This window comes from Polypterus senegalus, chromosome 16, assembly GCF_016835505.1.
Source record: "Polypterus senegalus isolate Bchr_013 chromosome 16, ASM1683550v1, whole genome shotgun sequence".
Classification (NCBI taxonomy): Eukaryota; Metazoa; Chordata; class Cladistia; order Polypteriformes; family Polypteridae; genus Polypterus; species Polypterus senegalus.
The window spans coordinates 6443097-6458064 of NC_053169.1; the positions used below are offsets into that span (position 1 = coordinate 6443097).

At 45.5% G+C, this 14968-nt stretch overlaps 1 protein-coding gene across 4 annotated transcripts in view; it reads right to left on the reverse strand.

Moving 5' to 3' along the window:
* Positions 1-14968, reverse strand: part of thumpd2 (THUMP domain containing 2) — a 51039-nt gene that overhangs the window by 23339 nt on the left and 12732 nt on the right. For all 4 annotated transcript variants that reach the window (XM_039738347.1, XM_039738346.1, XM_039738349.1 and 1 more), the window contains exons 2-4: positions 10785-10917; positions 5743-6119; positions 1626-1703 (exon numbers count right to left, since the gene is read on the reverse strand). In XM_039738347.1, the coding sequence (XP_039594281.1) occupies positions 1626-1703; positions 5743-6119; positions 10785-10917 (588 nt within the window). The remainder of the gene's footprint in view (positions 1-1625; positions 1704-5742; positions 6120-10784; positions 10918-14968) is intronic.

Genomic DNA, 14968 nt, shown 5'->3' on the forward strand with positions numbered 1-14968 from the left:
CCCCTCTCTTTCTCTCTCTTGTCCCACAGATGGTCCTGATGGTAAAACAGACCTCCCCATACTAGTTAGTCAAATGCCGGGAGAGGCATGTGTGTGCGCCAACTCCTGCTGCTTGAGGACACTGTACTGACAGTGTCAACTGTAAGGAATGGAATCAGGAAATGGAAGGCCACAGGCACAGTTGCTGTTAAACCCAGCAGGTCTGGCAGGCCAAGACAAATACAGGAGTGGCATATGAGCAGGATTATGAGAATGGCTACAGACAACCCACAGATCACCTCCAAAGACCTGCAAGAACATCTCGCTGCAGATGGTGTATCTGTACATCGTTCTACAATTCAAAGGACATCTGTATAGCAGGGTGATGAGAGAGAAGCCCTTTCTGCATTCACGCCACAAACACAGTCGCTTGTTGTATCAAATGCTCATTTAGACGAGCCAGAGTCATTTTGGAACAAAGTGCTTTGGACTGATGAGACAAAAATGGAGTTATTTGGTCAGAACAAAAAGCGCTTTGCATGGTGGAAGAAGAACACCACATTCCAAGAAAAACACCTGCTACCTCCTGTCAAATTTGGTGGAGGTCCCATCATGCTGTGGGGCTGTGTGGCGAGTTCAGGGACTGAGGCCCTTGTTAAAGTTGAGGATTGGATGAATTCAACCCAATATCAACAAATTCTTCAGGATAATGTTCAAGCATCAGTCACAGAGTTGAAGTTACACAGTAGTTAGATATTCCAACAAGACGATGACCCAAAACACAGTTGGAAATCTACAAAGGCATTCATGCAGAGGGAGAAGTACAATGTTCTGGAATGGCCGTCACAGTTCCCTGACTTGAATATCATCGAAAATCTGTGGGATGATTTGAAGCAGGCTGTCCATCAAATTGAACTGAACTGAAGAGATTTTGTATGAAGAAGGTCAGAAATACCTCCATCCAGAATCCAGACACTCATCACAGGCTACAGGAGGACAGCGTCTGGAGGCTCAAAGGAGCAAAAGGAGGCTCAACTAAGTACTGATGTCATATCTCTGTTGAGGTGCCCACATTTATGCACCTGTCTAATTTTGTTATGATGCATATTGCATATTTTCTGTTAATCCAATAAACTTAATATCACTGCTGAAGTCCTCCTGTGTCCATAAGGCATGTCATATATTAAAAGGAAGTTGATACTTTGAAAGCTCAGCCAATGAGAAACAAAATTCCAAAGAATTAAGAGGGGTTCCTAAACTTTTTCATACGACTGTATCCTGTCTGCATTGAGGGCACTGGAAGAAGGATGAACGGGTATAGTTGTGGCGCATGGTGGGCCGTGTTCACACCTCCCACTTTCATCTTTTTGGATATTTTTTTCATAACATACTTTTCCAATAGTTGATTAGAATGAAGAAATGTGGCCAACCATTGGCAGCATTGGCCAGAAGACAGGACTATCACAAGTCGCGCTCAAACTGGGACATGATAGGGAGCTCGGCTACCCAAGGAAAGACCAGATAGTGGATAGGACGGGAGTAGAACCCATGCCGATTGCCTCTGGAGAGTAAGAGGGCTACATCCCTTACTGGGGTGCCACCACCCTCGAAATTCACTAATGCTTAGAGAGAGAGAAACTCATTACCTCAAATTCTGGGTCTCTTAATTCTGTTTTCCATCCAAAATGTTTAGCAACTGCTGTTCCAATCATCCTTCCAAGCTCCTGAAAAAACAAGAAACCCGTGAAATTGACCCCTGGATTGCAGAACTTGAGCTCATTATGTTTAAAGCCTTTTAAAGATGAAATTAACGCTGGGCAAAGACACTGTAACTGTCAATTTCTGCAGCTATAAAATGCCAATTGTGAACTGCTAAGACCCTCCAAGTTAAGGCCAAAGCCGACTCGTTACAATGTGCTACAAATGCTGCACTCTTGTTAGGCCTGCTAGAAGATGCATGGCATCCCAAAGCATTGTGTAGCTCGATAAACGGCAGCAGAAAGGCAAAGGTATTACTAAAGACGAGATTTTGCACCGTTCCTTTCCCCCTTGTCTGTTCAGGACCACCAGTGCTTACACCACTTGATTCGGTGACAGATATTATCCTCAGGGGATGAGGCTATTCAACGTCTTCTGATAATGAAAACTGCATGAGCTGGCCTGATGAACGGTTTCCTGTGTCTACCGCGTGATGCTGCTGCATGTAATGGATGGTGTTGTATTCGTTGTTGTTGGTACCCTACCACTGTCACAAGATATTTGAGTAAGAATATAACGTCTACAAAATTAAAGTTGAATGTATTTCTTAGTAACATTAAATGATGGAGCAAAACCTAAAAAAATAAACTCCTTTTAAATTGTAAATTAAGTAAAAATTGTGCTCTATCCATTTCAAAGACCCAACAAGACAAAAATCAAGCTCTTTCTAATCTATACTAATAAAAGGCAAAGCCCTCACTCACTGACTGACTCACTGACTGACTGACTCACTGACTGACTGACTCATCACTAATTCTCCAACTTCCCGTTTAGGTAGAAGGCTGAAATTTTGCAGCTTCATTCCTTACCGCTTACTTACAAAAGTTTAGCAGGTTTCATTTCGAAATTCTACGCGTAACGGTCATAACGGTCAACAACGTCCGCCAAGTTGCTTTCTTATTTACGGCCCCATCTTCACGAAATTTGGTAGGTGCCTTCCCTTAGCTAACCGAAACCAATGTACGTACTTATTTCGGTGGTATGACGCCACTGTCAGCCGCCATATTGAATTTTCCAACATCACTAATTCTCCAACTTCCCGTATAGGTAGAAGGCTGAAATTTGCCAGGCTCATTCCTTACAGCTTACTTACAAAAGTTTAGCAGGTTTCATTTCGAAATTCTACGTGTAACGGTCATAACTAGAACCTACTTATGTACATATATACGGCCATAACCTGCAGCTCGGTCGCTGTGTGAGGCGGAGTTGCATCCCGCATTGTCACGCCTCCCACGTAATTGAGTGCCTGCCCATATAAGGCCTTCCGTCAGCAGCAATCCAATAGACACGCTGCCGTTAAATATTCGCGGGTGAAGGACTGTCCTTATGCAAACGAAGATGAGATGGTCAGGGATAGACTAGTGTTTGTTTGGCACAAACTCAGCGAAAGCGCGAGAGAAACTTTTAAGTGCCGGGTCTTAGCTAACATTAAATAAAGCCGTGGACATCGTAAGATCACACGAGATAGCACAAGCACAGCTGAGAACCTTCGATGCATGTACTCCGAGCGGCTCACGTGAGCTGACTGTGAACTGACAAAGAGCGCTGAACAAAAAACGCATTACACGATTGAGAAGGCAGCAAAAGAATATGAAGCGAGTGACGCATACAAGCATATTCATAAGTGCAGCTACTGTGGAAACAAAGCACACGGTGGAAAAAGTCAACGTCCAGCTAAAGGAAGACAGTGAAAAAAATGTGGTAAATTGAACCACTTTGCTAAAGTTTGCAGGACTAGGAAAGGTAAACCCGTGCATGCAGTGTGTGATGTCTCAGATAAAAAAGAAGACGAGCTGTTTATTGATGCAGTAGGAAAGGAACAACCCTCTGAATCTGAACAAGCCTTTGAGGACATATCGATAGGAAAGCACGGTGTAAAGCTTAAGTTTAAATTAAGTTCACAGACACGCTGCCGCTAAATATTCGCAGGAAAATCCACAACTTGATACCGGGAATGCCTGTTAAACATCTTAGATTCACGAGTACCGATTTGGGTAGTGAACACTTCGATGAATGAAACCTGTTGTCTTTACAACGGTTGACAATGAAGATGAGATGGTTAGGGACATTACGTTATTTTTAAAATGTTTCCTTTTCTTTTTCATAACTTCTTTAACACACTACTTCTCCGCTGTGAAGCGCGGGTATTTTGCTAGTTTTTACATAAAGAGTTTATGAGGATCAAAGTGCAGAAGCCATGGCAGTGTAGGACAAACTGGCATTGCCCATCCTGCTGGGCTTTAGGGGCGCACCAGGCCTGTTAATTAAATCTTTCAGGGTGGACGTCAACTGTTGTCAAAAGGGTTTTGAGGGGGTTGACAACAGTAATCAGCTGTAAACGGTGACAAAACCCGCGGTTACGTTTTTAGTAACGTTTCTCTCTGCTTCATTGGTTTGACTGACGTAGCGTGGAAACCAACGATGACAGAAATGGCATCGACATCTGGCAAGATACAAGAAGCGAATGTGTAAAGCAAAATACTCGGTGGACGACGTTTTGTGTAAATGCGCTGAATTGGACTCTGACTTGTTGGACTTCGATTTCTATGCAAGTGATTGAAAACGAATGTGAGGTTCCAGCATCGGCTGATCGTGCAGGTGACACGCCACTTACAATGACAAGAGCTACAAACCAGATTGTGATGCGCTGTGACCGTGACCGCAGCTGCCATGCGAAGACAGCCTGGCAACCACCCTGCCACACACTCCTGGCAAACTGGCGGCCACCGCACACAGCAAGAGACATTTAAGGGTGATTTCTGCGTGAAGCCGTTGCTTTCAGAAAAGTGAGTTAAAGCAGCAGATGTAGCAGCCAGCCAGCTGTGCCTTTTCCCCACTTACATTCCAAATGAAGTGACTGAACTCCAACTTGTACCAGGATCTACCTGGACTTCATCTCATAACAAAAGAGATGTAAATCAGAGCGGAATCGACATCTCTCCAGAGACTCCTCTGCAAACCTCTTAAGTCAGAAGGCCGGGATGGAAGGCTCCTTACCTGGCCGGCAGGACCTTTTAATGGAAGGATGTAGGTGGGCAAGCATCCCGACCAGGTTGGTTAGTGGTACCTTTCCTAGTCGGGAGGCTGTTAGAATGGATGGACAGGGATGGACTGCTTCCCAGGGCCATGTGATTCCCCAGTACACTGGGTGGCAACATCCTTCTGGCGTGCCTCCCATTTTGACACACGCAGGGCCGCATGGGAGTTGTAGTTTTGGTGGGCAGTCCTGTTGGGGTGCCACTAGTACCCTAACCCTATCATGGGGAGGTTCTGCATGACTGGGAAGTGCTTCCTGGATGCAATGCAGCCGTGATGTGTGTGAGTAAGCTTTCTGAGCATGAAGTATAAACGAGCCCTTAGTCTGCAATGTAAGGTTCTTATATCGTAGATTTATCATCCAAATGATTTCAAGCCTAAAATGTAGAATTTTCAGTCTGTTTTTTTTTTTTATTATTATTAAATCAAACAGTGCATGATGAACACACACAGATGTAAATGGAAACAAGCTAAATGGAGGACTGCCAGCTCCTTTGTCATTTACACCTTATTGCTAATAAAGAGCCATTCATACACTGAATGCAGCTGTTTAAGACTGAAATAAGCAATTATGGGCAGGGAACCTTAACAAGAGAGACCACTAAAATGAAGCCTCAAAATGTCTCTTGAGCACTGAGTGCTTCATCAGCAATAATTGACTTCTTATTAAGAAACTGGGATGGAACAAAAACCTGCAGCCACTGCGGCTCTCCAGGTTACCGGCATTGCTCTCCTAATTTTCAATGACTCGTGGGGTCGGCTGCCGATAAAGTCAAACATGACACTGCAGGAGGGAGTTGGGATGCATGCAGTTGGGACTAATTCCTGCCTTGAGCCCAGCGCTGCAAGGACAGGCTCTGGCTCTCCATGGAATAAGTGGGCACAGAAAAAATAGGCACAGATGGTAAATAGGTTATGTACAGGAAGGGGACAAGCAAGGTGTTAGCAACCCTCAGTAGAAACTCTCACCTGCGCATTAAACATCCGTGCAATGCGGCCACTGCAGCGACACGAAACTCTGAACAAAGGTGACATCTGCTGGCCATTCACAGAACTGTTAGAGTCACCACAGGCTTTGTGAAGCTCGTCCTCTCCATCCTGCTGTTCAACTTCTGGTGTCTTGCTCCAATTCCGGCATGAAACTGGGAACATCAGAGATTGACTTGGCTCCAAATTAACTCTCTTAGTGGCGCATTCTTCTCTTGGATCTTCCTCCCGTTTCCTCTTCACACACCTCTGCACACTTTGTAAAAGATTTTGACACTTGTGCCAGAGAAGAATGGTGTCAGTCCACAGTGTTCTGTCTTCTCCTATGATTTTCTTCTGAATGAAGTGCCTTGCCTTTCCTAGGAATTCACCATAAAATAAAATATCACTGACAAGTACTGCAGCAAATATCCCATAACTAAGACTGGCTCTCTCATTGTGCCCATTGCTGCCAGTCTCTGGCTGTTTACCCTACTAGGGGGCAAAAATAAACAAACAAAAAAAGACACAAACACTGAATAAACACTTAAACAGAACCACTTTCAAGATCCACACTTTTAATAACTTTACATTTCTAAACCTGTAGTAATCACTGTAGACTATGCTACCTGCTGGCATCCTGAAAGCTGAATAATCCAATTCAGAGAGGCCTGTAGTGAGTGAGGTCTGTGGTGGTGCGCATTTTGAAAATAAAATCTGTGAGCTCAGGCCTGGAGGTGTGTCGGAGGGACTGGTAGTGGTGTGGTGTGGCTTGGCAGAGCGACTGGTAGTGGTGTGGTGTGGCACGGCGGAGCGACTGGTAGTGGTGTGGTGTGGCTTGGCAGAGCGACTGGTAGTGGTGTGGTGTGGCACGGCGGAGTGACTCTAGGATGTTGATGGGGAATTGGCTGGCCAGGCATTCACACTGGGGACGTGCATGGCAGTGGATTGCATTGTTAACACAGTGGGGTCCGTGATCACGGCACACGCACCCACTGATAGACAGAAAACAGTGACGTGCGGTGAGTTTCATGGCTGGTGACTCCTTCAGAGTGAGATTTACAAATCTATGTACCCAAAAGAGTCGCTTATTCACTATTCAATTGGCAGCCAGCGTGCACATGGACTACTGGTTATGTTTCATATCTCATCAGCATTCTTTACACACACAGACAGGTGAGGCGCATACGTGGCTAAGAGGGAGCAGAGAGAGCGCATTTACTCCTCACCCTCCACGTGTTCTAAATTTGCCGTTGCGATCCCACAATTCACACTCATTAATACAAATGAAAGTATTGAGTGGTGTACAAAAAAAAAACGGATTTCAATTTTGCCCTTAATTGAAATATTTGGTTGTCTTTAAAAGCTTTTAATTCCGGTGCTTTAATCAATTTTAATACAGAATGTTCAACAAAAGGATAACAAGAAAAACAAAAGAATATTTTATACAAAGTCAAAATTTTGTTTTTTAAATATTGGATTGTTTTTTTCTTAGTTTGATCCCATTTTTTATAAAATTGAAAACCATTGATGGTCTTACGTTTATTTGTAAATGAAGAACATGCGCCAATACTTCTTCACGAAAATCTCCGTCCCTTTCTTGTAAAAGTCCTCCTTATTTTCCTTAGTTTTAAAAATCTTAAACTTCCATTTTGTCAGGTAGTCGGAACAAAAAATAAAACTAAACGGCCCACTGCAGTGCACGTGACTTTCTGATGTCGCTAACTTATTGGCGCCTCTGCGGAGAACAGCAGCAGCGACGGGCACCTGTTGGGCTCACATGCGCCCCCTTCAGGACGGCACGGTACTGTCTTCCTCACTCTCCTTGTGCCTTCTCACTGCGGTTTTATGACCGATCAGCAAGACAAAATATGTCACCCACATTCATTAACGATATTAGCCAGACTGTGGACAGTCAGAGTGTATAATAAACATGTCTGCAAACACTGGCGACATACAGAGAGACAGCGACAGGCACGCGCCAATCGCACACATCAACCCCGCCAGTGTGAGAGGAGAGCGCAGTCCGAAGGGAGGGGAGACTCGTCGCTGCCGCCCCTCGCGTTTCTCCCTTGTATTTAAACAGGAAATGCGCAAATTCAGCGTTTTTGACTATAAAAATTATCAAAGTTGTTATAATCATACAGAAAACAAATTTATAGCACAGACCAGTGGACACATTTATTTTATGTTGTCATTATTAGTTTTTTTTTACTTTTCATGATGACACACCTGCATCCCCTGACCGCACGTCCCTGATAGAAAAAGAGCCTACCAGGGGACAAGGGAGGGCACGAAACAAAACGTGAAAGAAAGAGGGTGAAGAAAGCAGAACTGAGGTGGGTGGGCAGGCAGGTGGTCAGCGGGCCTTGAGGGAGTGAAGGGAATGGAGCTCTGGGGAGGATCATGCCCCCCACTGAATAACCCTGAGAAGCAGGATGAATGTGAGATATCCTCCTAAGGTCCGATAGAAGATGGAGGTCTGGCTCTGAGTGTCCCAGCAGATGCCAAAGGAGGCAGCCTGGATGACAGAACTGCAGCTGCTGCCATCTCCTCCAGCCGAGAAGACTGATGGGGTGAGCTGAGGAGATGAAAAGAGGGAGACGCACTGCGCGTGGACAGCGTGATTTAGGTAGAAGGACAAGACACTTGATATCTGCACGCTGTTATTCTGGATTGTTAATAATGGATTTGTTTGTTTATTTATTTTACCTTCACAGTGGAATCACCGTTTTTTTATATGGAATTTTGGACTGGATTATTTATATTAAGACGATTCTATATTGCACTTTTTGAAAACGTTATTGTGTTTAAATAAAAGCACTAAGCACTTTGATGCACCTTACTCTTGTTTGTGTCCTCATTGCCCGTTACATCCTCGACTCATGACTAGCGACAGTCCCGGGTTCAAGGACCAATGGCAGCTGTAGCCAACATGGACCATCACAGGGCCCACAGCCAATCTGAGCAGGAAGCAGGAAATGGCCGCCTACAGCGAGTGCCCCAGTCCATTAGAGGGCCGGCCGCCTACACTCATACTGGGGATGTCACGAGACAGGGCCGACAGAACCGATACTTCGGCACCCAATTTCCGAAAACGTAAAAGGTATTAGCTTTTAATAGTATTAGTGGTACCGAGTGGCAATTGGTGCGGCACTCACTCGTGACTAGAAACAGACAAATTACTTCAGAAGGCGCAATCATATGTGAGAAAACCGTGATTAAAAACTACAAATGAAAACGGCTCGCAGTGGTGATGATAAAGCACCGCATCAACACACATCGAAAAGGAAGAGAGCAGAAGTCACGTCTGAAAATGCTTTGTGTTTGAGGTGAGGGTGTCTAATTCTGCTCAGATTGGCTGTGGGTGCTCCATGTTGGCTACAGGCTAAGTCTCGTTATAGCAAAGATCAGGTCAGGTCAGGTTGGGCAGCCTGCACTGGTACAGCACATTGCCACACACACCACATGATGAAACAGCTGGGGATCCTGGATGGCAACCCCCCCCAAGGCAGACATGCAGTCCAGTCCCACCCTCTGAGAAATGACCTTCTATCTGCCACAGCCAAGAGTTACGTACACGTCCCCTTGGCCTGGTCCAGCCACTCAGGTCCTCAACAATAAGGGTCCTGTGAGCCGGATCACCCTCGGGTAATGGTGCCACATGGCTGTAACTGACGCTCCCTCACAATGGAGGTCATGTGCCTCATTCGGGACTCCATGAGCAACACAAAGTCAAACCAGTGGGAAGAGACACACATGAAGGAGTCCAGTCTTCATCTCAGGTCACTGGATGGCGTCCATGTCTCACCAACAGGGAGCACCAGGACTCTAAAGACTTTGTCCTTTTGCAGAGATATCAGGAGCGCCACACACCCCTTCCCAGTGACCTCATGGCCCCCAATGCTCTCCCAATCCGTCTACTGACATCGGAAGGAGAGTCACATGAATGTCACTGCTGAGGTCAGTAAACCGCACGACTTACCTATAGCAAATACCGAAGTAATGAAAGTTTCAGAATAATGAATACTTTCTGAGGGCCTGGACAAACATTCATAGAGCATCATGTTAAATGAATCTCGTTTTAACGAAATGTGAATCTCAGTATAACAAACATTATTTCAACCAAAAATTGTCACCGAAGATAATAACGCAATGCAATGCAAAAAAAAAAACGTAATTCGCTTCTACACTTTCCACGCCGAGTCTCGGGAACCCTGCACCAGCTTTTCTCAAAGACAGCGAAAGTCTGTTGCGAAATTTCCAGTCTCGGGCAGTCATGGGGAGCGTCTAGGCGTGACATCATAAACAGAGCGCTCCACCGAGCGTCCACGTGGGTAATTGTGTCGTGAACAGATACCGCATCGTTTGAAGTCATAGCGCTTCTCAAAGTTTACTTTGAGATAAACAAAAAAAAAAGTGACAAACGGCGTCAGTTTACACCGAGAGTAAAATGAACAATCCTGGAAAAAGTTGATTCCAGAATGAAGAAAAATGACGTGGCGACAGCGTTTTGGAATTGCGCCTTCATCTTCGTGTAACGTCTCATTTTCATTCAGTACTCTGCATTTCTATTAAAAAAAATACATCAGCTATGTAGAGAAGTGATGTCATTTGCTTTTGAAATGTGTAACCAATCTCTCTATTATAAAAATAAAAATAATCTTGGAAGGCTTGGAAGGTCCGCGGCGATATGTGATTTTCTCGGAGGCACTTAAACGTCCTGCGAGATAAGGGAGTGAAACAAAAGGACAGCTGCTGCTTTTAAATGATCGACAAGCAGAGCGACAAGCACAACACGCAGCTCGCCAGCAGATGATCCGCCCTCATCTCCTTAGCGTGCGTTTAGCTCCCCCCCTTTAGTGTGCCCTGGGGGGATAAGTAGGTGGGCAAGAGTAGAGTTAAAAAAAAAAAAAAAAAGTGCAGAAAGGTTTTGAACGTCCCTCTCATACGGCGCTACAAGGGGGCACCCCAACTCTTTTTTGGTGTTTTTGTCTCCCTTATTTATTAACAACAGACTCTACACGTCACATTTGTTTCCGTACCTGTATTCCATGGAACTTTCATAGGGGATTCTTTCTTGATCAGCAAAAATAAGCGTTCTGCAGCTTTTAGTTGTGACAACTTTTCTGGGTTTACGTTGGCGCTGAAGAACACTTTCCCAGTGCCATACTCCACCTAGAATGTAAAAAAAAAGACCCAGTGGGCATCAGGGTGTCATGGTGGTGCAGCGGATAGCATTGCCTTCAAATCTTAACTTGCTTGCTTTTGTTGTTTTTTTTTTTTTATTAAATTGATTAAAAGCACATGACATTCCAAACTTAACAAAACTAAAACCAAACCAACCCTCACCCATGAGAAAGAGAAGGAAGCCAACAGCCCGAGCAAAACTCTTAAGAGTGGTAAAGAGAGGAAGGAGTCATTTCTCCCGATATAAATGCTTAGTCTAAAATCTTATTGATCAGGTCCTGCCAGGTTTTAAAAAAGTTCTGCACAGATCCTCTTAAATGAGAATTTCATTTTTTCCAGTTTCAAATAGTATATAATATCAGTTACCCGCTGACTTATCAGAGGTGGGCTAGGATTCTTCCAGTTGACCAAGACAAGTCTACGTGCCAATAGTGAAGTAAAGGCCATGCTGGTTTGTTTGTCCTTCTCCACTTTAAGCCCCTCTGTGAGCCCACCAAACACAGCTGTTATTGGGTAAGGAGGGATTGTGACGCCAAGGCTGTCTGAAAGGTATTTAAACCTCCATCCAGTATCCAACCCGCTATATCCTAACTACGGGGTCACGGGGGTCTGCTGGAGCCAATCTCAGCCAACACAGGGTGCAAGGCAGGAAACAAACCCTGGGCAGGGCGCCAGCCCACTGCAGTACAACTGACCTCCCTGTTGTAATGTTCCTTTAATGTCTGACACTTGCTAATGTCACATTACATGACTTCTAGTCAAAGGGGATGTCAAAGTTGACGACTGAGTTGTTGATCTTGTAGCTTAAGTATATTAATTTACACGACTAGATGTCAAAATATGCGGGGACTTTCCAGCACAGTTTCACATTTCAGAGTTATTGTTTCTTTGTATCAGTAATAACTGCTGCTGGATTATGTGAATTTCCCCTTGGGATTAATAAAGTATCTATCTATCTATTATATAGTGCCTTTCACTCTATCTATCATATAGTGCTTTACATATCTATGTATTATATAGTGCTTTTAATCTATCTATCTATTTAAACATTTTGGTCCAAAATGATGTTAACGTGGCGCAGACCCAGAACACGAGGCCCAGTGAGGCTGGAGCTCGATTGCAACGTTCGCAGGTTGATTTTGCCCTGGAAACATTTTGGACAGTTTCAAACGCGGTCGATGTGCTCGACAAAAAAGCTGAAAAATGGAATTATTTGCGCATATGGAGTTTGAGTAAATTCCGTGCCTGTGGCTGGCTGCCTTCCACTCCGTGTCTGAAATGCTGAGCGAGAGATCCTTTTCCCACTGTACTCTGAGATCTTTAAAAGGGAAGGGACTTTAAAATGTTTTTATATATCACTAGCTGGAAAAAGCCCAGGGTTCTAGAAACTACTGAAATTGTCAGAGAAAAAAAAACTGAAATGCAGAGATGTCAGGTGATTGAAAACGAACTACTCTGGGGGTCCCTCTCCGAGGAGGGCTTGTGTTGCCGACGTGCTCACATCGCTTGTGCATTAGCGGCGGGAGGAAACACAAAAGGGATGCTGGCTTCCAATGTTAGTGGCTAAGCGACTTTGTCTCTCCTCGGACATTTCGTTTTGCTGATGTGCTCACATCGCTTGCGTTATTAGCGGCTAAGCGAGTTTCTGTTTCCTCGGAGGCGAAGCCCTCACCCCGACTCCATCGCTCACTTCCAAGGCAGACAGACAGACAGACCTCCACGCGTAGACGTTAATATTGTGGACACTGGCCCGGACACTGACTGGTAGACATGCTTTAATCACCCAACACACGTTTATTTACAACTAATATATACAAACGTGCCACACACAACCACAAAACTCCCCCAAAGTCCAGGCCTTTCTCCAATGCCTTCCTCTCCATTCCGCCTGAACTCCACTCCACCAAGACTTTGTCCTTCTCCTCACCCGACTCCAGCCATCGAATGGAGGGCCGAGCTCCAGGTGCCTCCTGATTGTGGCGGAAGTGCCGGCCGTGCACCCGGAAGCACTCTGGGTGTCCCTGGTCATCTTCCCCTCAGCACTTCTGGGTGTGGCGGAAGTGCTGAGGACCAGGGCTCTCCAGGCATCGGGGCGCCCCTTGGTGGTGACCATGGTCCCCTATAGGGTTGAGCTTCCAAGCTCAGTTCCCATTGTCCCCAAGGTCACCAGGGTGGTTGCCCCCTCATGGTCTGGAGGAGGTGTAATCCCTCCTCCGGTCCTTCCGGGCATCCCGGCTGGGTGCCACCCCCAGCTGCTTGCCACTATATATATATATATATATATATATATATATATATATTGTGGGGAACAGACAGGTAGACAAGTCACCACACACGTTTATTTACAATTATATACGGCTATGAATATGCATAAACCCGGTGCCGCAGCACCAATCACCCCAATGTCCAGGCCTCTTTTCACAATGTCTTTCTTCTCTCTGGTCCGCCCGTCATTGAATGGAGGGAGGCGGCCCCTTTTATAATCACCCGGACGAGCTCCAGGTGCCTCCCGACAATCTTCCACCGGCACTCCTCAGTGTGGCGGAAGTACTGGCTGCGCACCCGGAAGCACTCCAGGTGTCCCTGATCCTCTTCCCCCCAGCACTTCCGGGTGTGGTGGAAGTGCTGAGATCCAATGCTCCGTAGGCATCGGGGCGCCCCCTGGCGGTGACTACGGGCCCCTACAGGGCTGAGCTTCAAACATGTATAACTTGTATAAAGACGTACGCGTGGAAGCTTGTGTGTCTGTCCGGCCCGTAAGTGAGGGGTGGAGTCGGGGCGGTCATCCCTCGTGGATTGGAGGAGCCATAAGCCCTCCTCCGGTCCTCCTGGGCGTCCCGGCTGGGTAGCAGCCCCAGCCACTTGCCACAATATATATATATATATATATATACTAGCTATGTAAGCCTGTGCTGTAAAAAGCCCGGGTCCTAGAAACTACTGAAATGTAGCGATGTCAGATAATTGAAAGGAACGACTCAGGACGTCTCTCTCCTAGGAGGATTCGTTTGGCCGACGTGCTCACACAGCGCTTGTGCATTAGCGGTGGGAGGAAAAGTAAAAGGGATACCGTTTTGGTGATGTTACCGACTAAGCGACTTTGTCTCTCCTCCGACATTTCATTTTGCCGACGTGCTCACCTCGCTTGCGTTATTAGCGGCTAAGCGAGTTTTCTGTTTCCTCGGAGGCGGAGCTCTTACCCCAACCCCGCCTCTCACTTCCTGGACGGACAGACAGACAGACACATTTCCACGCGTAGACGTTTATATATAAGATACAAAATGCTGTCCAAGTCCCCCAAGACTGATCAATATCTCTTCTGGAATAGAAATAGGTGGGAGATGAGGAAGACTGGGCGGATTACGTTTAGCAAAGTTTCTGATTTGGAGAGAGTGAAAAAATTGTGTTGACGGGAAACTAAACTTGGAGTGTAGTTTTTCATAGGATACAAAGACATTACTTACATACAAATCTCTAAGTGATTTAATCCCATACGTTTTCCAAACATTAAAAACTGCGTAAGTTCGAGTGGGTGTTCATCACGTAGCGGTGCCACAGATATTCTTCCTACATTGGTCTCATATTCTGAGTGACTGAAGGACAGATGAGTTGTTAGCATATTGACGATAACTCGTATTATTTACTGGGGCACAAAGCAAGGAATATGAAGAAGTGCTGCAGGATTTCATTCCTATTGCAGACCACGCCTGTGTGTGTTCGTCTATTTGTGTCGATGTCCAGGTTTGTATAGCTTGTATGTTTGCCAACCAGTAACAAAAATGGAAATTAACGAATATACTCACGTTTAAGTTCTCCTGCAGAGCTTGATTTTACCGTATAATTTCTTGTATTATAAACTGCCGGTCGTTCAAGTTAAATGTGGAAAACTCGTGCTATTGGTCCAAGAGATTGCGATATGCTAACGCCCACCTGAGAGAGTAACCACGGAGCACACGACCTTTTTATTTCTATGTGTTGTGCCAACGTGACCACACGGTGATACCCACACTACTCTGAAGCGACGTCTGCACTGGTTTGT